Here is a 25,528-nt window from a genome sequence, read left to right as displayed (position 1 = left end):
TTCCACACAGACACCCCAGGTTTTGTGCAGCCCGATTCCCAGCTCATTTCAGCTGCTTTTCCCTCTGACAGATCTGTGTCGGATCACCCTCGTTTCCTGCAACATCATTAGGATGGGTTCATCCATTTTAATTGGCTTTTCAGAGGCAGGTGCACTGCTGAGTTTGATGTATTCTTTCTTGTTTCGTGTGGCTCTTTTATCTTGGGGTGACGAGAGCGGCAACCACTGCATCTTTCATGCTTTTTATTTATGCTAAATTCTCATTTCTTCTTCTATAAGCAGAGAGATTAAAGGGGAGAATTGCCAGCAGATGGCAAACAGCATTCCACAAAAGCCCCTTCCTTCATCAGGCATAAAACAGGACATAATGGCTCTTTCCCCTGCTACAAGCCTGGAAGCCGGATCACTTACAGTGGCTTCTTTTAACAGTCCACTCTATCCTTCCATTATTGCTCAACCATTCCAAGTAGGATTTTGTGTTGGTCCCTCACATTAGGGTGAATATTTATTTTCCTGGATATATGCCTTCCTATCCATTATAACAATCCCTCCTCACTTATCTGCAGGCATATGATAATTAATTTTAAGGTGATTTAGGGCCCTCATTTCTTGTTAGTCACACTTGTATTGCTGTTTGCTCTATTTACTTCAGATCTGCTCATACTAAAGCCAAGATCCTCTAGCTTGGCAAGGTCCCCAAAGAGACAGATCTCTGCCCTTTTTGGTCAAGTGCTGGGCCAAATCAAGCTTATCCGATTACTGGATCATAAATCGGACCTATAGAGACCTGTTGGGTAAGGAATGCATTGATGCCCTGATGCGGACCTCGTCCAATGGGATACTTTTTGGCAGGATATCTGCCCCAGCCCCCCTTATAAAAAACTTTTATCAACCTGTGCATGGCCAACTTTACTCTTAAGGCCCCCATACATGGACAGATATAAGCTGCCAACAGATTAAGTCTACCAGAGCTGCTTTAGAAAGGTGAAAAATTAGACTTTATGCCCCCATACACTAAACGATAAAAGCTGCCGACAGACCAAGTTGTCAGCTTATTGGTGTTGGGCCATCCGACGGGTGTCCCCGATCGATATGTGGCCAAAAGTCGGCCAGGTGCCGATCGGGCAGGTTAAAAAATCCAGTCGGATCGCGGACTCATCTTTTCGTTAATGCGGTCCTGGGATCCGACTGCCCATTTGGCCTCCATTCTGATCCGATCGTTGGGCCCTAGGGCCCACGATCAGCCCGATAATGCCCACTTCATTGTGGACATATCGGGGAGAGATCTGCTCGTTTGGTGACAGGATCTCTCTGTGTAAGGCCACCTTACATTCAATATTAGAAAAATGGTCATTCATAGAAAATTGAGATTCTATTTCTATCTGAAACCAACCGAACTGAAAATAGTGTTGGAAGGTGAAAACCCCCTTTAACAGATACAAGTCACTTTATCTCTTTCCCCATTCAAAGTGTAATTGTGGCCATAAGAGGGAAAGGCACCTGATGCAATTGCAGCCAAATACATTTAAACACGTGTCTATACGTGAGGAACCCTTGAGCTTTAGGGTTCTATACTCTCAGCAGGTAGGCATGGAACCCGACCGTGCGGAATTGCAAGGAGCAACTTTGGGTGCAAATACCTCTAAGGGGGGTGGCAGATGAGGCTACTGGGGGAGATTAGTTGTGTAGTGACAAATCGCCTCTTCTTCGGGAGACTAATCTCACCTAAAATGCCTTCCCACCGGCTGGAATGTAAATCGCCAGTGGAATAGCACTCCGATCGCTTCGGCTTTCCGAAGTCGCCCGTTTCGTTGTGAGGCAACTTTGGGTGACTTCGGAAAATGAAGCGTTCCAATTGCCATCCCACCAGCGATTTACATTCTAGCAGCCAGGAAGACAGTTAAGGGGAGATTAGGCGCTGGAAGAAGAGACGATTTGTCGCTGGGTGACTAATCTCCCAGAGTAGCCACGTCTGCCACCACCATAAAGGGGTTGTTCAAGTTAACTAGTATGGCGTAGAGCAGGGATCCCCAACCTTTAGAACCTGTGAGCAACATTCAGAAGTAAAAGGAGTTCGGGAGCAACGCTAGCATGAAAAATGTTCCCGGGGTGCCAAATAATGGCTGTGATTGGCCATTTAGTAGCCCCTATGTGGATTGTCAACCTACATTGAGGCTCTGTTTGGCAGTACAATACATCTGGTTTTTGTACAGCCAAAACTTGCCTCCAAGTCTGGAATGCAAAAATAATCACCTGCTTTGAGGACACTGGGAGCAACATCCAAGGGGTTGGAGAGCAACATGTTGCTCACGAGCAACTGGTTGGGGATCACTGGCGTAGAGAGTGATATTTTGAGGCAATTTGCAGTTGGCTTTCATTTTTTATTATTTGTGGTTTTTAAACTATTTAGCATTCACCAGTTTACAATTTCGCCAATCTGGTTGCTAGGGTCCAAATTACGCTAGTAACCATGCTTGAAAAAAATCAGAAGGCGGCACAATTAAAAAACCACCAATTGAAAAGTTGCTTAGAATTAGCCATTCTTTAACATACTGAAAGGAAACTTAAAGGTGAAGCGCACATTTAACAGGTGACAACAGTTTCCATTCTAGCATGTGTGTTTGTGGGTGAGTGGGGGGGGGTGCTGGGTTTAGGCTATGACCAGGGTGGTGGCCCTTGTGGTCAGATTCTCTGGTAGGCCCCAGATACCCATGTCAGACATTGGCTTGGCATCCTCAGATCAACCACTCTAGCTCCGTACCTTAAGTCTCCCTTGCTAAGAGCAGTTCTAACCAATTGGACACCAGAGATAAACAGTTACGCAGGCCCCGTAATTAGTACACTTCATCGAACTCCACCCCCTGTCTTATTCCACACGTAGGGTGGTCTTACATAGGCTGTCCTTCCCGTTAGCCGAATTGGCAAAATAAACAAAACGCTGGTCTCATTTTAGCTTTCCAAAACACTTTTTTATTACAAATCTTATAAAAAAAAAGATGCACACAGACATAATCTGTTAAAACATTCATACAGCTTGTACCATAAAAACCAATATATGAGATTTGCAGGCAACAGGGCGTGCGATCGCCGGATGAAAGACACCCCGATGCTTCACCCTATGCTGGCGTGCCTAAACGTCTCCCGGTTTATATAATTTAATGACTTAACGGCATGAGAAGAAAAAAAAAGAAGAATCAAATGTTTATTCTGAAAGAGGTAATTTCAGAGGAACAATGAGATTTGTTCCTTTTCTGATCCAAGATGCAAAACTATTCTACCTCATCCTATTATTACCATTAAAAAAAAAAACACACATTGCACAGACACAGACCCTTTATCAACAGCCTTTTTAGAAGAGGGGCTTATGATCCCAATGGTAATGAGTGGCCTTAGGTGTGCACAAAAGTCCTTCTCTGCCAGTGAGTAAGAGGGGCTTGACTTAACCATGGCATTCTCTTTATAGAGGTGAAGGAGGGACTGTAGTGCTCAATTAAAGCTCTGCCATTTAAATCCATATTCACTGCAGGGCAGCAGTAGAGTTACAGCTAGCAATGCATTGTGCTAGGCTTCCTGCATGCTTGCAACTCCCAGCATGCTTCTCAACGGCTGTCATGGAGGTAGTGGGAGTTGAACTTTAACACTTTCAGGCCAATTCTCTTTTTCTATAGCTCATTCTATCCAAGAGGAAACAGATTTAAATGTTACTTGCACAAGCCTGTATTGCTAGACTTCACGCTCCATCTAGTGACCAATATTGGGTAAAACAAGTACATTGACTAGGCTTATACCCGCTTACAAGGAGTCAAAATGGCAGAGAGCTGGATGTATTTTAGGAAAGCCAGCCTTTACTTGTGACTCGCCATTCTGGCTATAGCAAGACTACAATTCCCAGGAGCCACTTGGGTTACTGCGAGCTGTAGCTTTGCAGTTTGATTGACTTGCCGAATGTTGTGAAGCCCTCTTTTAGTGTTGTGAAGGGTAAACACACCCTGTTTATAAAGGCAGACAATAACATGAGGATAGCTTGTTTTAGGCAAAGAACAGACCTACTTAAAACATGTAAGGGAGCTGCCACATTACTTCTGCTATAGATCATACTATTTAGCACCCGGAAAAAGCAAACGTAGAAAGCAATATGGCAGCTACAATGAATGTATAAATACAAGTATTCTGCAATGGCATTAAACTCACACGGAAGAAAAACAAAGGCTACTGACAGACGGGACATTCCTGCTTAAATTTGGTGAAGGCGAGAACCTTTAATATATATCTCTGAATGTGAAGAACACTACAAGAAACACCGTAACTATACATCTCTGCATAAAAAAAAGGCATCAACAATTCATATATGATGCAGAACATAGAGGGCGAGTCTAATGGGAATATTTTCATCCTGTTACAGGTTAAAATGATGCTTTTTGGCAGTAACAATTAGGGATGCACTGAATCCAGGATTCGGCCTTTTTCAGCAGGATTCGGATTCAGCAGAATCCTTGTGCCTGGCTGAACCCGAATTTGCATATGTAAATTAGGATATGCAGATTAGGGGCAGGAAGGGAAATCAGGTTACTTTTGTCCTAGTACTCAAAAAGGTCAGTCTAAGGACTCGTGTTACCGGGAAATGTGCTGCTTCCCAAGGCACACTTCACAAATATCTCAAAAAAAATTCCCATAACTCAAACGTTGTAAATATGCTTACAATTTATTCAAAAAAATATATAATAAAAACATTTCTGAAGACTGACCCCATGCTCCTACACCTTACGCATTTCGTTCCCTCCGATACTTACTCAATCACCTATGAGTAAGTACCGGAGGGTACGAAACACGTAAGGTAGAGGTGCATGGGGTCAGTCTGCAGAAATGTTTATTATATATTTTTTTAATAAATTGTAAGCATATTTACAACGTTGAGTTAGGGGAATTTTTACTTTTCGTCACATAACAAGGTAGTAAAAAAAAAAAAAGGTTCCCCACTACTTCTGTTCAGTCCCCTAATTTAAATATGCAATTTAGGGTTTGGATCCGGTTCGGTATTCTGCCCGAATCTTTCACGAAGGATTTGGCCGAATCAAAAATAGTGCATTCAGTGCATCCCTAGTAACAATCAATAACATGCTGCTCCTGGGAGTATTTTGGGAATCCAATTCCACCTTGGCAGAAGCAATGCAAGAGGGGGTTCTGGGTATTATTCTACTTAGTAAGAGCAACTCACATGCAGTGAAGGAAGCACGTAACAGCGCCCCTAGTGGTCAAGATCTTGTTCTACATCTTTATAAAATGCTGCAAACAAGAAATAAACTGCACCTTCATATGTGTCTTTTGCATGAAAAATGACTTGGGACCCTATACCTCCCACCCTCCCTTTCCCTAATCCCTTCAGCTGTATATATACCCTGCTGAGGAGGCAGTAAATGACATATAATGTAAGGCAGCAAAGGAACTAAAACATTCCTCTGTCCTGCTTTCCAGTCTACATAAAGTCAGAAAGCAAATTCACCTTCTCTGCACCAAATACTGGATAACATAGATACGGAGTAATAGATACACTGTATTTACTACATATTCACAGTTCAAAATAAAAAAAAAAGGTAAACTCAATGTTTTTTTTTAAGACAACCTTGATCACCCTAACTGTTGGGAATCGACAACTCCCAGCATGCTCTCTGGGATGCCGGGAGCTGTAGTCGTTCCTTAACAGCTGGAGAGGCCAATGTAGTCAAACAGTGTCAGGAAGGAAGTTCATTTAAATGAGGAATAGTTAACAACATCAACATAAATCTCATCCCCTTTAAGCACACTCGGGTAATTACCAAACAACTGTGTACAGTGGTGCCAAGTATGACGGACTCAGCTCAGTCATTATAGTGTGCGGTCTAAGCAACTCTGGAAATCCAGCTGTAGTGGTGTGAAAGATACTCCATAGTCTTAGTATGCTGCGTAACTGGCGGCCATTTTGACCTATAAAGTGCACAAAAGGGGAAGGGGGTAGCAGCATATTAACACAGCACTGTGCACTTTGTTGGGAAGGAGTAAGGAAGATGCCAACCTGCCTGTCTTGCCCCAAGGTGCCTTATTGCCCCTAATCCCAATCTCCCCTCCAATAAGCAAAGTGAAAGACTGGGGATAAATACTGTAAACAGATAAAGTTTCTTTTATGTGAAAATATATTTGGACCTCTTTTTCACCTCCCAAACCAATGTGCAGCAAAGGTTCCCCTGAATTTCATTCACATCAGGGGATGTGCATTCTTTGCAGACATGGAAGCCATTTTTGGGCAGCATCTTTGGGGCCGGAATGTCCTTCTTGGTCACAAAATGTTTAAATTGTTATTTTTCCCAGCATCCATTGTAAGTGCCCCCAGCAAAACAGTCAATAAAGACGGGGGAAATTTAGGAATGTGACCCCCCCCATCTTTATTTAGTGGGACAGCACAACTCTAATTGAGGGTGCTGGTCGTGATTGGTGCAGCCTTGTACAATGCATTAAGAGCAGAGCGGGCAGCCTCTCTTTTTGCCTCTTCAGCTTCCATTTCTGCCATGCACATTGTTGCCACTTGGGCCAGAATGTTTAGTCGGCTAATACTTGCCCCTCCGAACAGCAGAGGGGGTGAGGGTGAAGGAGGTGGAGTGTTGACAAGTTCATCTGTTGGGCTCCGGGCCCGTTTCTTGGGCAATAAAACAGTTGTGCCACACTGTTCAGTCTTGATGGTGGGCACCATATTGGGCAAGATGAGGTCATGACTAACGGTTGTCAGGTTAGTCAGCGACTGTGCTACGGGGTACAGCAGAGGCATAGACACTATCCTTGCGGGGACAGTAGTTGTAGGGGGCATCACCAAGACACTAGGCAGTTGCGTGGGTGTTCTTGGTGAAGGTGAAGACATCTCTGGTGACTTCCCGCCTTTTCGTGAAATTGTGAATTGGTTTGGGTCTTTCCCATCCTTGCGCAGTAGCTCAGGTAAAATGCGTCGGCGGGCGTTTATAAACCAGTTACAGATCTGCAAAGGTAGAAGCACAACATGGATTTTTAGAGCTAAATTCCACTGACCTGTTGAAATTAAAGGGCCAAATAACAAACCGAATTCTAATTTGCATAGGCAAATTGGGAAGGGGAAAACATTTTTAACTTCCTGGTTTAGTGACAAAAAGTCACACGATTTGACTCCCTGACCCTAATTTGCATATGCAAATTAGGATTCCGCTTCGGTTCGGCCGGGCAGAAGGATTAGACCGAATCCTGCTGATAAAGGCCGAATCCTGAACCGAATCCTGGATTCAGTGCATCCCTATTTTTTTACCCAACTACCTCTTATCCTCTTCTTCATACAAGTCCTCAGTACCAGGTTGTTTGGAAGCCCAGCTTCCAGATTTAGCCTTATTCAAGCCACCACTAACTACAACTTTCCTGATCACCACCCATGGATATCCTATTGTGTTATAATCAGAAATCCAGGATTCAAAATGCCAACAACTGGCCATAACCCTACAACCAGGCCACTCACCTGCAGGACTGTGAGGTTGGTTTGCCCAGACAGACTCAGCTTCTCTTGCTCTGATGGGTAAGCGTTGAATCGGTGCTCATAAAGCCAATCCCTCAGGATTTTCACAGCCTCCTTTGGGAGGTTTCCCCTGCGTTTCCTCTTGGCACCTGAAATATCAAGCTCTGTACTGCCTTCATCTTCCCCGCTGTCCGTATGGAGGCTGGGGTCCATCTCGTGGTCTATCACTAGGCCTGCAGGAAGACACAAACAGTCACTAAATATATGAGCCATTTCAGGGCAACCGGTTTGAGATGGAGGAACTCTAGAAGAAGACTGGCCTAATTTAAATTTTCGTGCCAACTTTATTGTCCTGACATGCTGGCTGAGCGGTGTGATGCTCCCCAAGGTAGGTCTGTTAAGACTTTAGACCAAGCTTTCTAATGGCATTGAATCAGGCTGTATACCTTTAAAGGGGCCTTAGTAAGTTAGTGGTGTGCACAAAAGAATCTGCTGCCTTCGCTTTGTCCTCATTTATTCAGACTCTAATTTGCCTGCAATTTCATTCATAAAACACAACTGCTTGCTTTTGGCAGGAAGGAAGTAGGTGTTGCCTCATGGGTACCAGGAAATCAAGGTCTTCATGAGTGCTGAACCGTAACGCACTGTAGCCACACATCACTATATGATTTTTGCCCGAGTGTGTTTAGTTCAGGTATGTCATTTGCACGGCATCAGTCCTGCGCCCCCATATGCCTCCTATTGTATGTATTGCCACATTTAAAGTGAACTCGTGTATTATAAGGGATAATATACACCCTACTGTAAATTATTAGAAGTCACTGAGGGGGTTCTGTGACCATATTAAGGCTGAGTTATACAAGTAACTGGGTATTAATTGTGTAGTATAAGGGATAATGTACCCCCTACTGTAAATTATAAGGATATTAGAAGTCACTGAGGGGTTATGTGACCATATAAAAGCACAAGGCTGCAGGCTGAATATACAGGGAACTAATGTATCCCCTACTGTAAAGTACAATATTCAGAGTTCCTTGGCTTTCAAAATAAGTTTTGTTTTTAGTTTTTTGCAACTGCTGGCAAAGCCCTGAAAATGTCAATAAGAAGGGACAGTGGAACCCCCAATAAAGGAGTACTCTTTAATATTATTATTATGCTTTATTTATAGTGCACCGTCATATTTTGCAGCACTTTTACAACATTAAAGCTGCCCCTACGGTACTTAGTAAATGGATTAACAGAATTGCTTGACTATGCCGCATCTTCATTAAAGGCAAGTTTCAGTGTGCAGACACCAATACACAGAGCAGCATGGAGTCTGTAAGTAGAGATACTGCACTATTGTCTTGTGTTTGTTCGGGGGCTGGGGGGTTGGAAACCTTTTGGTTTAACACTGCATTTTATAACTCTCTGTCTCACCTTCCCCCCCACCTCTTCCTCTGCACCAGGGGGCGGATTTAGGCTAAAGGCACATATACAGATTTGGGACATTTTGTGTTTTCATTGAATCGTGGGGCACAGTTGGGGTGGTTTAAGCATTAAAACTCGCCAGTACCACTTTATGCCATATGCCTTAGGCTAGGGCAGAGTAGCCGCAATATTATAGGGTCCCGGTTAAGGTAATGTCTATACAATTTGCAACATTTTGTCACACCATTGGTTTCTGTAGGTGGGGGAAAAATGCTAGAAATCTCCCCCCATTCATAAGGAATGGAAATGGCTGCTATGCACCGGGTCCTGCCTCGTCAGGCCAAGGCATGGCCAATAGTGGTGATTCCCATTCACTTTAAATGGGGGAAAATTCTTGAAATTTTAATAGCATTTTACCAGAAAATGGAGCAACACTATTACATTAAAGGAGTTGTTTGCCTTCGAGTTAACTTTTAGTATGATGTAGAGAGTGATACTATGAGACAATTTGCAATTGGTTTTCATTTTTTATTATTTGTGTTTTTTGAGTTATTTAGCTTTTTACTCAGCTGCTCTCCACTTTGCAATTTCATCAATCGGTTTATTAGGGTCCAAGTTACCCTAGCAGCCATGCATTGATTTGAATAAGAGACTGGAATATGAATAGGAGAGGGTCTGAATAGAAAGACGAGTAATACAAAGTAGCAATAGTAATACATTTGTAACCTTGCAGAGCATGTTTTTAGATAGGGTCAGTGACCCCAGTTTGAAAGCTGAAAAGAAGTATCCACTATTTAGGATTCGGCCGAAGCCCCTAATCCTTCGCAAGAGATTTGGCCGAATACCGAACCCAAATCCTAATTTGCATATGCAAATTAGGGGTGGAAAGGGGAAAACATTTTTACTTTTTTTTTTTTAAACAAAAGTCGCGCGGTTTCCCTCCCCACCCCTAATTTGCATATGCAAATTAGGATTCGGTTCGGCCAGGCAGAAGTATTCGGCCGAATCCTGCTGCCCGAATCCCAAACCGAATCCTGGATTCGGTGCATCCCTAAAAAGAAGGCAAATAATTCAAAAACTATAAAAAAATAAAAAGACAAGTGGAAAAGTTGCTTAGAATTAGCAGAGACACATGTGGAGATTAGTCATCCGGCGAAAAATCGCCTCTTCTTCAGGTGACTAATCTCCCCAAACTGCCTCCCGTCGGCTAGAATCTGAATCGCCCATGGGATGGCACTCAGATGGCTTTGGTTTCCTTGTGAGGCAACTTTCAGAAAACAAATCGTTCCGAGTGCCATATCGCCGGCAATTTAGATTCTAGCCGACAGGAAGGCAGTTCAGGGAGATTAGTCGCCTGAAGAAGAGGCGATTTTTCGCCGGATGACTAATCTCCACCCACGTGTGCCTCTGCCCTTTATGTCTGGTTCTCCGTTAAATTAACTTTTATTATGTTATGGAATGGCTAATTCTAAGCAACTTTCCCACTTTATTTATTTTTTTTATAGTTTTTGAATTATTTGCCTTCTTTTTAGGGATGCACCAAATCCAGGATTCGTTTCAGGATTCCGCCTTTTTCAGCAGGATTCGCACTCCCGATATTCACTCCTACCGCAATGGCGGTGCTGGTCCTCCGTTGACCCGGCATGGTCCCTTAGCAACAGCAATTTCGATTCACAGATCCACACACACAATTCTCTGCAGCCGGGGAAGTGGCCCCTCTTTTTATTGTTATATCACCAACAGTATAAACGTTTCGAGGGGTTTAACCTACATTCATCAATGAAGGGAGGTTAACCCCCCCCCCCAGAACGTTGATACAACATTAAAAAGAGGAGCCACAGAGAAGTGTGTGTGTGTATCGGTGAATCGAAATTGCCGTTTTCTTTACAAGAAAACATTTATCCCCTAGAAAATAATAACACCTCATAAACTACATTTTTTTTGTTCCCTTTAAACTGACTGAAACATTCTGCCTCACAAATCAGCCTCCCCTCCAGGACAAATACAAAAGTGTGTGCATAGGAGTTGGCTTCCTGCAAACCCACAACAATCCCATGCACAATCACAATAGAGGACCCCCACACTCTCTTGTCTTGCAAAAGACAAAAAAACGCTTCTCCCTCCAAAACAAGTAGAACAGAAGATCAATGCTGCCAATTCAGGAGCAAATGGGAGATTCCATTCTCTCCAACCCACCCCCCTATTCTTAAAAAGCATTTGTTGTGTACGTTCAACGAGGAAACGAAAGCGTTAGTTGTAACTTGTCTTTTACCTGATCCCCCGGGAATAAACAAGGGCCCCTCACACCTCGTGACTAAAAACATGGAACCCCTCCATGTCAGCAAATCTCTCAGCTCCGTCAATAAGAAGAATAATAATACAAGTTCAATGTGTCACTGAGGAAACTCGATGCAACGGCTGTGATCTTACACACACCCCAAACAAAACAATAAATATTTATTTTTTTTATTTCCACAGCCCGTGTCCATGAAAGCAATAACTGTAAATACAATAAGGCAAGTAGTTTCCCGAGCGTCGGCCGCGGGCTCTCAAAGTAGCGTTGAACAGAATGGAACAAAGAGCACATGGGAAACTATCAAAGCTGCCTGTAATCAGAACATCCCTCCTCGCAGTGCAAATAGTAACTTCCTAAACCAAACTCCCGCCCACACGCTCCCAGGCCACAATACAAACTTCACATCCACTTACTGGTCGCCTCCATGTCTGAGAGGGGGGGGGGTCCGCCGAGTGATTTGTGCGAGGGTTCCCCACTTGTCCTCTTCCAAAATACTGTGTATGTGTGTGTGTCCCCTTTATAACTGACTCTTTTCTTTGTTTCAAACAGAAACAGGAACTTCAGGGCTCCCCCTCTCTCTATTCCCTCCCCTCTCTCTCTCTCTCTCTCTCCAGCTGTCAGTTCTGAGATCCAGCCTCAAACTAACTTTAGGATGGTTAGAAAAAAATAAATGCACGCAGACTGCCCCATTATGGTGCAGCAGGTAAGCAGCCAACTTGGTTGCACCCATGTTTCTGTTCAAATAAAACAAGGCTATCAGATTTCACACTGACCCTTTAACTGCTGCTCTCCATTATATCCCCCTTTAAAAGTGAAAACTTACTGTCAAAAGTAGAATTCATCATCCTTGACTCCTTCCTGGTGAGTTGAGCTTCTTGTCACCTGCCCCTCAGGTGAGTGAGTAGGTAGGTAGGTAGGTAGGCAGGTAGATGCAGCTGTGAGCAGCCAGCAGACTTGTGAGTTTATCTTTTCATGAAACTGCCAGACAGTGACAGATATACCCCCCTCTCCATCCAGGCTTCTTTGACAGGGGAGGGGCAGCATTTGAATTTAGGGTCTGGATTGGATAAGGAATGTGAAGGGGTGAGGGACAGTCTCAAGTTTCTGTCACTTGCTTCAGAATGAAACCCCTTTTTTCTTATTTAATTAGCCTGGATGAAATTGGTGTTTTTTAAGGTGGTGTGAAAGCAATTAACATCTTTCCTGGCAGAAACTCTGCTTTCCATATTATATTATAGATAATAGTTGCATATAGGCTCCCAGAGTGATGACATCTATCTCTCTACGTATCGCTTTATCTATCTCTTCTTCGCTTGTATTCTATATTAAGAACTATGGGATCTGTTATCCGGAAACCCATTCTGCGGATTACGGGAAAGGCCATCTCCCGTAGACTTCGTTAGAGACAAATAATTCACATTTTAAAGATATATACTTTTTCTCTGTATAATAAAACATATACATGTATAACTCCACGGGCGGTTTTGGCGCAAAAACACAGGCGTCACGTCGGATGCGACTGAAATAAGGTAAGTAATAGCATTGTCAGATGGTGTCGCATCGTTGATCCGACGAGGTGCGACTGTTGGATACAGACGATGCGACTTCATCCGACATTTCCATCTCTTACCTTATTTCCATGGCATCCGACGTGACGCCTGCATTTTTGGCGGAAATAAGTTAAGAGATGGAAATGGATGAAGTCGCAACAGTCGTCATCTGACAATGCTATTACTAACCTTATTTCAGTCGCATCCGATATGACGCCTGCTTTGTTGCACAGCGCGTCGGATTGCGCTGAAATCGCCCGTGGAGTTCCTCCCTTAGATATAATTCATCCGTATTGGTGTCAAAACAATCCTACTGGGTTTACTTAATAATTAAAAATTCTTTTTTCAGGAGTCATCAAATAAACGGACTGTTGGCTATACACCCATAAAACCCTTTATAGGACTCTAAACTTTTTTTTCAGCTGAAAGTTTAAATTGTTGTTAAATACTGTTGAGAACTGATGTGCTTCAATTCTTAACTGTATGGAAAAGCATAATGGAAACAAATTTATAATGTGATAAAAATAAATAAAAACATGAAAAATTATTTTTTAATTATGGGGATCCAAATGACAGAAAGATCCCTTATGCAGAAAACCCCAGGACCTAAGCATTCTGGATAACAGGTCCCATACCTGTATTTAAAATGCAGCAGCGCCCACTAATACCCTGTATAAAATGTCTAAATATGCTCTCTATATACTGTTGTTATTCCCTAAAATGTGCCTTTTTTTAAATTGCTTAATTCTGTCATTGTATCCTCAATCTGTGTGTGCTGTTGGTTGGACTACGACTCCCAGTATCCATCAACATATAACCAAGTGCTGAGGCATGCTGGGTGTTGTAGTGCAACAGCTCTGAGCGATTTTCTCCCCAAGTACCCCTAAGGGCAGAGCCACAGCCCAGCGACAAATCTCCTCTTCTTCGGGGCGATAATCTCCCCAAACTGCCTCCCGCTGGCTAGAATGTAAATCACCGGCGGGATGGCTATCGGTGCACTTCTTTTTCCGAAGTCGACTGAAGTTGCCTTTACAAGGAAACTTCGGGCGACTTCGGAAAGCGATGTGAGTGCCATCCCACCAGCGATTTAGATTCTAGCCAGCGGGGGGCAGTTCTGGGAGAATAGTCGAAGAGGCGATTTATCGCCGGGCGACTAAATATCCCCGAATCTGAGTGTGTGTCTCTGTCCTAAAGCAAGTCTGTTTAGAGCATTGTTAAGGGTGCATTGTTTATTGTGGGACCCACAAAGCAGCATGAGGGTGGAAATAAACTACTCGGATGTATTTCTTTTCTAGGAGGGGGCTGCAGTTGTGGGAAAGTGTTTTTAGCAAGGCAAGATGGAGTCAAGGGAATGGGCTGTGGTATAGTATGTATGAGATACATCTGTGTCCCCCTTAGTAAGAGCATGCTATAGGCGTGGGAACATTATAATGGAAAATCCAATAGGAGTAGGGATGCCAACTTTTCTGGAAAAAAATACCAGCCTTTCTATATATTTATCTTTTTTCCCTATTGATAACATTGGGATCAATCATCATTTTTACCGGCCAGGCTGGTAAAATACTGGCCAGGTGGCAACCCTAAATAGGAGTAATAAACCTGGCACACTGTCGTCTGAGTGTGAGAGCAGAAGCCCTAAAAAGAGATGCACTCTGTGACAGTGACAGCAGTCAGCCATGTCAGCCCCCCCATTTAGCATGTGCCTGCAAGCCCAGGTCTGTTCTAGTGGGGGCAGGAACCCGAGCAAGTGCTAGAAGAGGAAGAGTGGGATTAAACTCCTCAAACCTAATGATTTCCTAAACCAGCCATGTGTTACACTAATGAGCACACACACTGGGACATCTTTTTATGTACTGATTTTGGTGTGTATTCTGTCACACTTAGACACTTTATGGGTAACATTTAGCCCCCACTGGTTTTCCTTCTTTAATAAATCATATTTGCATTTATATATGTGAGTAGGAGCTGCCACACTGTTTCAAAGCCACGGCATCTACGTGTCATGTTAAAATGTCTGTCTCTTCTTATAAACACTGCTTTTCTTTATAGATGATTTCCCTTGTTTGGCAACCGGTGCCAAGGCTTCCACCATCGTCCCCCCTGCAATATGATTGTCATGAGGCATGCTGCCAACATTAGCAACAGAGAAGCAAGTGATGGACAGACTGGCATCCACAATATTCAGAGCTCCAGTCCTGTTGGATCTCCCAAGCTAGAAACTGACATTTTAATGACAGTTATTTTCTTTCGAATACAAAGTCCTTTTCTCGTTGGGCAATAATTGTTTTCTGTGCATTATCAGCTGCACAAGACTTTGTGTTTTTCCCTGTGGAGGGGGAAGACATTAAACATGCTCATTTCACTTCCTGCTGTCTTTGCTAGAGTTATATGTAACCCGGAAAAGACTGGACAGTGTCTCTGTGCCTCTAAGGCAGTGGGTAAATAGATATTTTGTAATATGTTCCTTGATATAAGAGAGCACACTATGCAATTGCCATATTCCCTTTAATTTCAGGTGGAATGCTGTGCCCTCGCCTCGCAGCTGGGTGCCCACTTTGCCCAACTTTCTCAGACAGTTGACATAATTCTCCCTGTCACAAAGCGGAAGGAGCAGTCAAAGCAAAGGGCATGGTGTGATGGAAGACTGGAGGTGGGAGAGATAGTCGCTAAATGTAGCCCCTGGGTGCAGGAAGCTACAGTCCTGGAGGGAGCAGAGGCAAAGACTATCTACTATCAGTGCTAGTGTCAGATTTCACATGTACTCTGCTCTAGGCATTATTCCTACATAGGAGGTGGGCAGGGGGGGGGGGGTTGTGTAAGGGAATTTGTTTGCTAAAAGAATTTGGGCTTCTTCATCTCCTGGCTGGACTAAACCGGTCAGTTGGAGGGTTCTAGTGATAACCCCTGAGGGGGTAGGAAAAGGCCTTAACTCCTTTGGTGCCAAGGGTCAGAATAAAGAAGCCACATGGAAACAAAAATAATGGCTTCCGTGCAAGCCACTGCCATATCCAGAGCAATGTCAGGCTGCCATGCCACCCGTTAGATGATTCCAAAACTAAAGAAGAGAAAATAAATAACCATAATTGTGATTTGACCCATTGCATTTCTAGCTTTTGTGACCCCCCATGACTTGCATAGTATATTGGTCCTGGACTATATGGTGACATTTATGCACACCATATACCCATACAGTTGTTATGACATTATTCTGAAAATAGAATTATGGGGAAATCCCCAGTAAATGTATATTTTTGTATGTTGCTGTATGTATATATATATTATTTTTTTTAAATATATCTCAGGCCTGCTTATCTTAGTCCCTGAAATAGCTGGGGGTTAGCCCTGGTATGGAAAGGGTTAACTGTCAACTCTCTTTCTAACTAATCCTTTCATGGGGACTTTTGTGTGTGTGTGTGATTCAATTACCAGCAAATGGTCCCTTCCCCCTCTCTATAGTCCCATGGTTCCAGTACTTACTGCCTGGGTTTTTTTTCTTTTGTAAATCTTCATGTTCTGATAGTGGAAGGAATGTCCCAGCTGCAGCACCTCTGGCAGACATTGATCTGCAACTTTGTCTATTGGTAGGATGCTGGGAGTTGTAGTTTATTGACAACTGGTCAAACAACTTCTCCCTTCATATTAGAGCTCCTTCATCGGTACTGAAAGCAAATCACTTTTAATTTCTTTGGCTATTAGTCAATTATTTATTTTTTTATTCATGGTAAGTAGGTTGGAGGGATGCTGGGAGTTATAGTCCAACAACAGCACAACAGCTTGAAGGAATGACCAAAATAATTACTATTTGCTTAAATGGATAAGTGTGAGATGAATAGTAGTATGTAATATATATATATATATATATATATATATATATATATATATATATATATATATATATATATATATATATATATATATATATATATATATATATATATATATATAATAGACAAAAACCATGAATATCTTGTAAATTATATCCTTATAAACGGTGACTTCTGATGTCATCGGTTATAAACGGTGACTTCTGATGTCATTTCTGTCACATGACTCACTGAAATTTGTGTATTATAATAAATAAAGTACCCCCAGTTGTAAAATATGAGGATATTAGAAGTCACCTCGGAGTTCCATGACCCGTATAAAAACACTCGGCCTTCGGGTAACTTATAACCTCCTTATGTTTTACAAGAGGGGGTACTTTATTCAGTATATATTGTATTGCAACTAGACAACTCTGTGATCTTTACTATAAAGAATAAACATATAATTGTACTTCCTGTGGTCTCACGTCACTTTGTCTAAAAGGGGATTCCATGCTACTACTACCCCTTCTGTGAGATAGCACAGAAGAGGCAGTAGCACACCTTGCCATGACACCCTTTAACTTTAAAGAATCATTATGCATATCTCTGCCTAGAATCATATATCCCAGCATGCTCTTGAAAAGACAGTTGCAGTTAAGACGACATACTTTGAAGACTGCCCCAAAAGTGAAAATTAGATGACACTCCCAGTTACTTGCATATTTGGCCCATTTCCATAGGTAGAAAAATGGGGGGCTGGCAGTTAGGCTTATTAGGTTAGAGGACTTGGTCACACTTTGTACTGTCTCAGTACATAAACTATGCTTGTTTCCATCTTAAAGGGGTTGTTCACCTTTAAATTATTTATGATTATTATTTGTAATCTCTTCCTTCCATCACGGACATTTACACCACTCGCTGCATCCGTAAAGCCACCAGCATTGTGGCTGATCCAACACACCCCTCACACTCACTGTTCACCAGGCCCGGACTGGCAATCTGTGGGTTCTGGCAAATGCCAGAGGGGCTGCTATAAGGTCCCATAGAAAGTAAATGTTTAGTGGGCTGGTAGGGGCTGTGTTGGGCCTCTGTGAGGGCTGATTGGGCCTCTGTGTACCTGAAATGCCAGGGCCTATTTTAATTCTCAGTCCGGGCCTGCTGTTCACACTCCTGCCATCTGGAAAAAGGTACGGAAGCATTAGGGCCCTCACTACCAGACTGTGTAACAGTTTCTTCCCCCAAGCCATAAGGCTCCTGAATACTCAGGGACCGGACAGATCTCTCTCACACACACACTCCATCTGACCTTACTATATACCACAACGTTACACACTGTACGCCATTGTATGGCTGAATACCCATTGGATATCGTTGTTTCCTATGAGCACATCTGCACTTTATCATGTTCTTGCTACTGTCATATCACAATGATACACCCATCATGTCTGGCGTTTAGCATTATTTACTTAATATATTACATCTGCTGAGTGTAATATGTCCCTGCACTGTCCTGTTCTGTCTTGCAGGAGTTGCATATTTTTGCACTTTTTGTCTGGTACATATATGTTGTGTTGTGTAGCACCATGGTCCTAGGGGAACGTTGTTTTGTTTCACTGTGTACTGTACAAACGTATATGGATGAAATGACAATAAACTCACCCTTGACTCTTGACTCTCTTAACTTTTGGTGTGATTACAAATTGCAATGTGTTTTAATTTTTGGTTTTTGAGTTATCTAGCTTCTAATTCAGCAGGTTTCCAGTTTACAATTCCATCTGATTGCTAGGGTAATTTGGACCATAGCAACCAGATGGCTGAAATTGTAAACTACATTTATTTAAATGAGAGACTGGAATATGAATAGGAGAGGGTCTGGATAGCAAGATATGTAATAAAAAGTAGCAATAACAATAAATGTGTAGCCTTACAGAGTATTTGTTTTAGATGGGGTCAGTGACCCCCATTTGAAAACTGGAAAGTCAGAAGAAGGCAAACCATTAAAAACTATAAAAAAATAATGGAAAAGTTGATTAGAATCGGTCATTTTATAATATACTATAAGTTAACTTAAAGGTGAGCCACTCCTTAAAAAGGGGCAATTCCCCTTTTAATAAACGTTTAGCATGATGTAGGTAGAGAATGCTATTTGAGGTAATTTGCAATTAGTCTTCATTTTCTGTTATTTGTGGTTTTTAAATTATTTAGCTTTTTTGGAACAGCTCCCTAGTTGGGAATTTTGACAGCTGTCTGGTTGCTATAGCCCAAATTACCATAGCAACCAGGAAATGGTATGAATGAAAAACTGAAATATGAGTATGAGGGTGTCTGAATATAATGATAAGTAATGATAAATAACTATAACAGTGAAATTGTAGCTTCACATAGTAACTGTTTTTACTTCTGGGGTCAGTGACCCCCATTTGAAAGCTGGAAAGAGTCGAGGAAAGCAAATAATTAAGAAACTATAAAAAAAAGACCAGTTTAAAAGTTGCTAATAAATGGCCATAGTAGGGGAATGCCCATTTAAGATGGCCATATCCTGGCTATATATATGTATGTGCCTTCCCCAACTTCCTTCCTGACAGATATCTGTCCAAAAACAGCCACATATCTAGCAGGCAGGTTTAACTTACTCATTAGACAACAACTGTATTAGTGCTTTGAGGATATGATAAGACTTTTGCCAAGAGAGAGAGTAAGAAACTGGACAGATTTGGCCTGGTGACAAGCCTTACATTGGCCATAAACAGGGAAAAGTATTATTTGTGACTGGAACAGGTAGGTCAATGAATAAAAACACATTTACAGTATGTAAAAAATAAATGCTTGCTACAGCCCAGCAAACATCTTTCCTTTTAATAATGGCAGCTTGGGGAATGAAAGCCATGCTGTTATTAGATTCTGAGAATTATAAATGATAATACTTATAATACACAAAAGCCATCAATATCATGTAAATTATATGCTTATAAACGGTGAGTTCTGATGTCATCAGTTACATGACTCACTGAAACTTGTGAATTATCATAAATAAAGTACCCCCAGTTGCAAATTATGAGGATATTAGAAGTTACCTCAGAGTTCCATGACCTGTATAAGGGCTCTTACACATGAGCGTTCTGACCTGCGCTCCCCTGCATTCTGTTTTTTGGCGTTCAGCCGCAGGGGAGCGCAGGAATAGACGCAAGTCATTATTTGAAATGGGGCTGTACTCACTCAGGCGCGTGTAGGCGCCGAACGCAGGAAAAATGCAGCATGTTGCGTCTGAACCTGCGTTTGGCGCCTACACGCGCCTGAGTGAGTACAGCCCCATTTCAAATAATGACTTGCATCTATTCCTGCGCTCCCCTGCGGCTGAACGCCAAAAAACGGAACGCAGGGGAGCACAGGTCAGAACGCTCATGTGTAAGAGCCCTTTAAAGGCCTTCAGCCCTGTGCTTTAATATAGACATGGAACTCCTTGGTGACTTATAATATCCTTATCTTTTACAATAGGGGGTACTTTATTCACTATATATATATATATATATATATATATATATATATATATATATATATATATATATATATATATATATATATATATATAAAATGGCAGAAAGGACCAGCACTCCGTGTTTCAAAAAAGTCAAAATGGTTTATTCAAAACTCACAGTGTCTCCAACGTTTCGACCCTCTTTGGGGTCTTTATCCTTGATAAAGACCCCAAAGAGGGTCGAAACGTTGGAGACACTGTGAGTTTTGAATAAACCATTTTGACTTTTTTGAAACACGGAGTGCTGGTCCTTTCTGCCATTTTCTATATAACCGTATTTGACCATGCACCCGGCATAAAAACGCATGTGAAGGAGTGCGGGTATTTTCTGTAATCCTGCTATATATATATATATATATATATATATATATATATATATATATATAGCCATGAATATCTTTTAAATTATATCCTTATAAACGGTGAGTTCTGATGTCCTCATTTATAAACAGTGAGTTCTGATGTCATTTCTGTCACATGACTCACTGAAACGTGTGTATTGAAATAAATAAAGTACTCCCTCTTGTAAATTATCAGGATCTTAGAAGTTACCTCTGAGTTCCATATTAGAAGTTACCTTCGGCCTCGTGTTCTTATATGGTCATGAAACTCCTTGGTAACTTATAATATCCTTATATTTTACAAGAGGGGGGTACTTTATTCACTATATAACTTTGTAATACTATAAAAATGGAGCTATGGAGAAAAAGAACACTCTCTGTGCAGAATAATTTGCAGCAATACTTTACAATAATCGTAGATCGTAAATGAATGTTATTAAAACATAGGGAGCATATTCCATTTAAAACTGGCACAATATAGAGGTTTTTATTCAATTTAATTGCAACTGCTCTTGGCCCTGTCCCATGACCTTATTCCTACATAAACCTGATATGTCTCATATAGCTGACATTGCACGTGCTGTTATTTCAGCAGTTTTTATTCCCAAACTGTGTAGGTAACACCTGTACTTCAAATGAGCCTTTCTGATACATGTAAATTTGTAAGGGGCTGACAAAGGCTGTAGCGCAGGGGGGGCATAGTGATACAAATGCGTGTGTATTTACAGAACAAAAGGCAGGTAATGCTGTGTAGATCTGTGTTTATGGGTTGAATACTGGGCTGTAGTGACACCTGACCCCCCACTGTTCTGTCTATTGCACCTGGAAAGGTGGTTGGCATTTCAAGACACACAACCAACGGGACATTGTCACCTTCTGTCTTGGAACCTTCAGCTCTATTGTTGTGCATGACAGGAGTTGGGGGTGCGAGATATAGGAAGACAATCAACCCTCTTTCATTCCTTACCTCCCTCTGAGCTGCCTCTGATTGAATTAATGTGTTAATCATTAACCCTTTCAGCACCAGCACAGTTACCTGTCACCAGTCTGGAAGTTGTCATGTGTACTTACAATCACTCCATACTTTTCATTTTCTAAAGCTGGCCATCGATGCAAACATCCGATCGTTCAAATCCTCGAATGATCGGACTTCCCCATTTCCCGACCTGCCACTAACCTTTCAGATCAAATAAAGTAGTAAAAGAACAGATCAGCCGATGTTCTGCCCCTGACAGCAATCACACGAAAGTTATGTCCGACAAAAGCTAGTGACAGTCTCCCACTGAAGATCGTCAAATACATGCAGAGATATTATCGTCAGCCGACAGAAATGTTCTAACCTGTGCGATCAATCGGTATGGCACTACAGAGGTCGGGACACTGCACACGCGATCCGAAAATCGTACGAATCGAGGATTCGTACGATCGGATATTTGCATCTATGGGCAGCTTAAGCCACGTTTTTATTTTGAGAGTAGTTTTTCGGGAATATTGTAGGAATAGAAGTTGCCATGTCTCTTGCCAGACACATTCGGCACCTCTACTGGTCGTATCTGGGTGGCAGATGTTATAAAATGGATCATATATATATATATATATATATATATATATAATATCAAAACAGGGGGGTTGTGGGAGCACTCTAAAGGCTTTAAAGTATATATATATATAAGTATAATAAATGCTATTGCATATGTACCCAAAACAGGGGTTATTTTGTTACAAAGTTATGATCATAAAATTGATAAGCCACCATACCACGTCAAGGTAAACCCTGAATGGCGGTCCCTAACTTGTTTTATATTTTATGTGCATTTTAGCATTACCTGTAATCAATGTCCGTTGAGCGCTGTTTTTTCACTGAGGGCTAAATCCTCCCCAGCCAGCAATCAGGCTTTTAAAGGAGAGATATTCCCAAAACAAACGCCCAATTTTAAAAGCATAGGATCACCACTAGTTAAAAGGGGGGGTATGGGGTGCTACAACCACTGAAGCTATGCCACAGCTCCTGGCGAAATATACAATATCAAAACAGGGGGGTTGTGGGAGCACTCTAAAGGCTTTAAAGTATATATTTATAAGTATAATAAATGCTATTGCATATGTACCCAAAACAGGGGTTATTTTGTTACAAAGTTATGATCATAAAATTGATAAGCCACCATACCACGTCAAGGTAAACCCCGAATGGCGGTCCATTTATATATATACTGTACATATATAAATACAAACCGTGAAGCAATATTCGTTACACAGAAATCTATAGCCTGATATGACATTGTCTGTTGAAGGGAAATCATATGGAAGTTAAATGCCTGTTTTTATATAGTTTACATTGACAGTTAATATTTAATACGGTATGTAACCATGACAAGGGGAATTTCATATTGAAGCAAGTTTGCTCTAGATAGGTGCTCCTTTCATACACAAAGGTTTTTGTTTTTTTTACGAAACCTCGAATTTATCTAGTCGGGCTATATATGGGAAAAAAAATTCTTGGAAAAAAAAAAACTTCACATTTTTCTAGATTTACTAAATCCGCTATCTCAGCCCTGTCAAGGTCCTGTATAAGTCAATGGGTTTAGCCCAGAAATCGAGCAAAACCCCTCCAAAAAATCAAACAATTCGGGAAAAAGGACCAAAAAAATCAGACAATTATGGTTTTCGCGCAATTTTATTGTTTTTTCCCCTGATCTGATTGATTTGAGTTTTTTAATTAATAAATGAGGTCAAATTGGGCATGGGAGTTTGGTTTTGGTTTCTTAATAAAATAATGGGATAAATTCAGAGTTTAGTAAATAACCCCCAAAGTTCCTTTAATACATAAAACATTATATCCTGACATTTTATAACAAGTGGTATTTTAATAATGCACATGTGACACAAAAGCACCAATTTTAATCGATGACTGGTCAATGTCCATGTGGAGATCACTGAGTCTGTCTACTCTTTTCTCAGCTACAACATTGCCCTCTGCTGTGTCTATTCAAGGATACAAACTTCTAGCCTCCCTCACTATACAGGACTTTCTATGACCGTGTCCTGCTATGAACATCAGCAACAGTTATATATGCTTATAGGTCGTATAGTTTTGTATTATATTTCCCTTCATGGTATTTGTTTTTTTTAAATTCTTTATTTTATTTTTTTTTCCAGAAAAAAAAACAATACAGCATAAAATATATCATATCAATTTACACCGTCAAAAAAAAAGAAAAACAAAGCAAAAAGGCAAGAAAAAAATACCAGATAATTAAATAATATACATTAATATAAAAGCATATGCTTAAGCCAGAAGTATGTTCCATATTTAGTTCCATATAGCACAACAGTCTATCCATTCTTTCAAGGTCTGATTACTAGATATGGGATCTGTTATCTGGAAACCCGTTATCCAAAAAGCTCCTAATTATGGGAAGGCCATCTCCCATAGACTCCATTTAATCCACATAATCCACATTTTTTACATTTCCTTTTTCTCCGTAATAATAAAACAGTAGCTTGTACTTGATTCCAACTAAGATTCCAATTAATCCTTATTGGAAGCAAAACCAGTCAATTTGGTTTATTAATGTTTATATTTTTTTCTAGTAAATCCAAATCCAAATATCCAAATTACAGAAAGATCCGTTATCTGGAAAACCCCAGGTCCAGAGGATTCTGGATAACAGGTCCAATGCCTGTATTAAAACTCTTACAGACTGTATGTTGTCTTCTCATAAATTCTGAATATCTTTATAGATACTAATAAAAAAAAATCAGACCAGTCTTTCCATGTTTAATAATGTTTTGTTACTCTTCCTCTCTTTTTTTGCTATGATCTCCTCCATACATCTTAATTTGTCTACTTCTTTGATCCAATTCTCCTTATTAATCAAATGTTTTTGTTTTCCAGTCACGTGGGATCATATTTTTAGCAATTGCTATCATAGATTTAGTCATGGGATCAGTAATAATTCTCTTATTGACAGAGTCAGATAGCAATAAGACACGGCCAACGTCTATATGTAGCATAGATATCTCCACCTTTTCAAAAATGTATCTTTACGTTTTTCTATATTAGCTTTGCATATTTGATTCTACTTTTAATCTGATTCAAGGAGAACTAACCCCTAAAAATGAATAGGGCTAAAAATGCCACACTGTATTCAAACTTTCAAATTCAAACTTGTCACAGGGGGTCACCATCTTGGAAAGTGTCTGTGACACTCACATGCTCAGTGGGCTCTGAGCAGCTGTTGAGAAGCTAAGCTTAGGGGTCGTCACTAATTATCAAGCAGAAAATGAGGTTGACATGTAATAAAAGATGATGCTACAGGGCTGATTATTAAATGCTGATGTTAATTGCATTGGTATCTGTATTAATTACCAGCCGTACAGTATATTGTGACATTTATATTCTATGGGGCAAATTCACTAACCTGCGGAGTTGCACTAGCGCATGCTTCACCACACTTTGCCGCACTTCGCCAGGCGCTGCTAATTTACTAAAATCCGAAGTTGCGCTCAGGGAGGTGTAAGGTAGCGAAGTTGCGCTAGCGTTAATTCGTCAAGGAAAGCGCAGTTACGCTAGCGATGCCAAATTTGCATACGGCACCAAGTTAAAGTACAATGGACGTTTATGTAGCAGCAAATACATTACACTACACAAGCCTGGGAAAGCTTCATAAGATAAAATAGAGTTGTTATTTTGCCCTACACATGTGCCCACTGTATAGTTTAGGTGCCATATATTAGTAAATGTAGGGGGGAAGGAGGGTACCCCAAAAAATGTATGATCTTTTTCAGCCCTTAAAAAAGGAAAAGACGCCAGCGTTTTTTGGGACATAGAAAAAATGTCAACTTTTTTTGAAGCAATCCCTATCTACTCTATTGCACTTCTCCTGGTCTGAGGTGGCGAAGACAAGTCTGGCGCAAGAGGTAATGTTCAGTAAAATGCTCAAGTTAGTGAATTACCGTAGTTACGTCCCTTCGTCATAGTGCAACTTCGCCTGGTGTAAGGGTGCGAAGTAGCGCTAGAGTAGGTACACTTCGCTAGCGAATTTACACCAGCACCCGTTAGTAAATTGGCAAAGTAACAAAATGACGT

General features: G+C 41.2%; 1 protein-coding gene and 1 long non-coding RNA gene across 3 annotated transcripts; one reads left to right on the top strand and one right to left on the bottom strand.

Annotated features, from left to right (window-relative positions):
- Positions 1 to 2,947: 2,947 nt before the first annotated feature.
- tgif2.L (TGFB induced factor homeobox 2 L homeolog) lies at positions 2,948 to 12,101 on the bottom strand. 2 transcript variants are annotated; one of them, XM_018241212.2, is made up of 3 exons: positions 11,621 to 11,990; positions 7,505 to 7,734; positions 2,948 to 7,000 (listed from the first exon to the last, which is right to left on the bottom strand). In XM_018241212.2, exons 1-3 carry the CDS (start codon positions 11,631 to 11,633, stop codon positions 6,440 to 6,442), a joined length of 804 nt encoding a protein of 267 aa, XP_018096701.1. In that variant the 5' UTR covers positions 11,634 to 11,990; the 3' UTR covers positions 2,948 to 6,439.
- On the top strand, positions 8,487 to 15,119 carry LOC121397900. The gene is made up of 2 exons (XR_005964021.1): positions 8,487 to 8,821; positions 14,807 to 15,119. It is a non-coding gene; the product is annotated as an uncharacterized LOC121397900 (long non-coding RNA).
- The last annotated feature ends 10,409 nt before the right edge of the window (positions 15,120 to 25,528 follow it).

Source organism: Xenopus laevis, chromosome 9_10L, assembly GCF_017654675.1.
Source record: "Xenopus laevis strain J_2021 chromosome 9_10L, Xenopus_laevis_v10.1, whole genome shotgun sequence".
Lineage (NCBI taxonomy): Eukaryota > Metazoa > Chordata > Amphibia > Anura > Pipidae > Xenopus > Xenopus laevis.
This window is presented reverse-complemented; position numbering and strand designations above follow the sequence as displayed.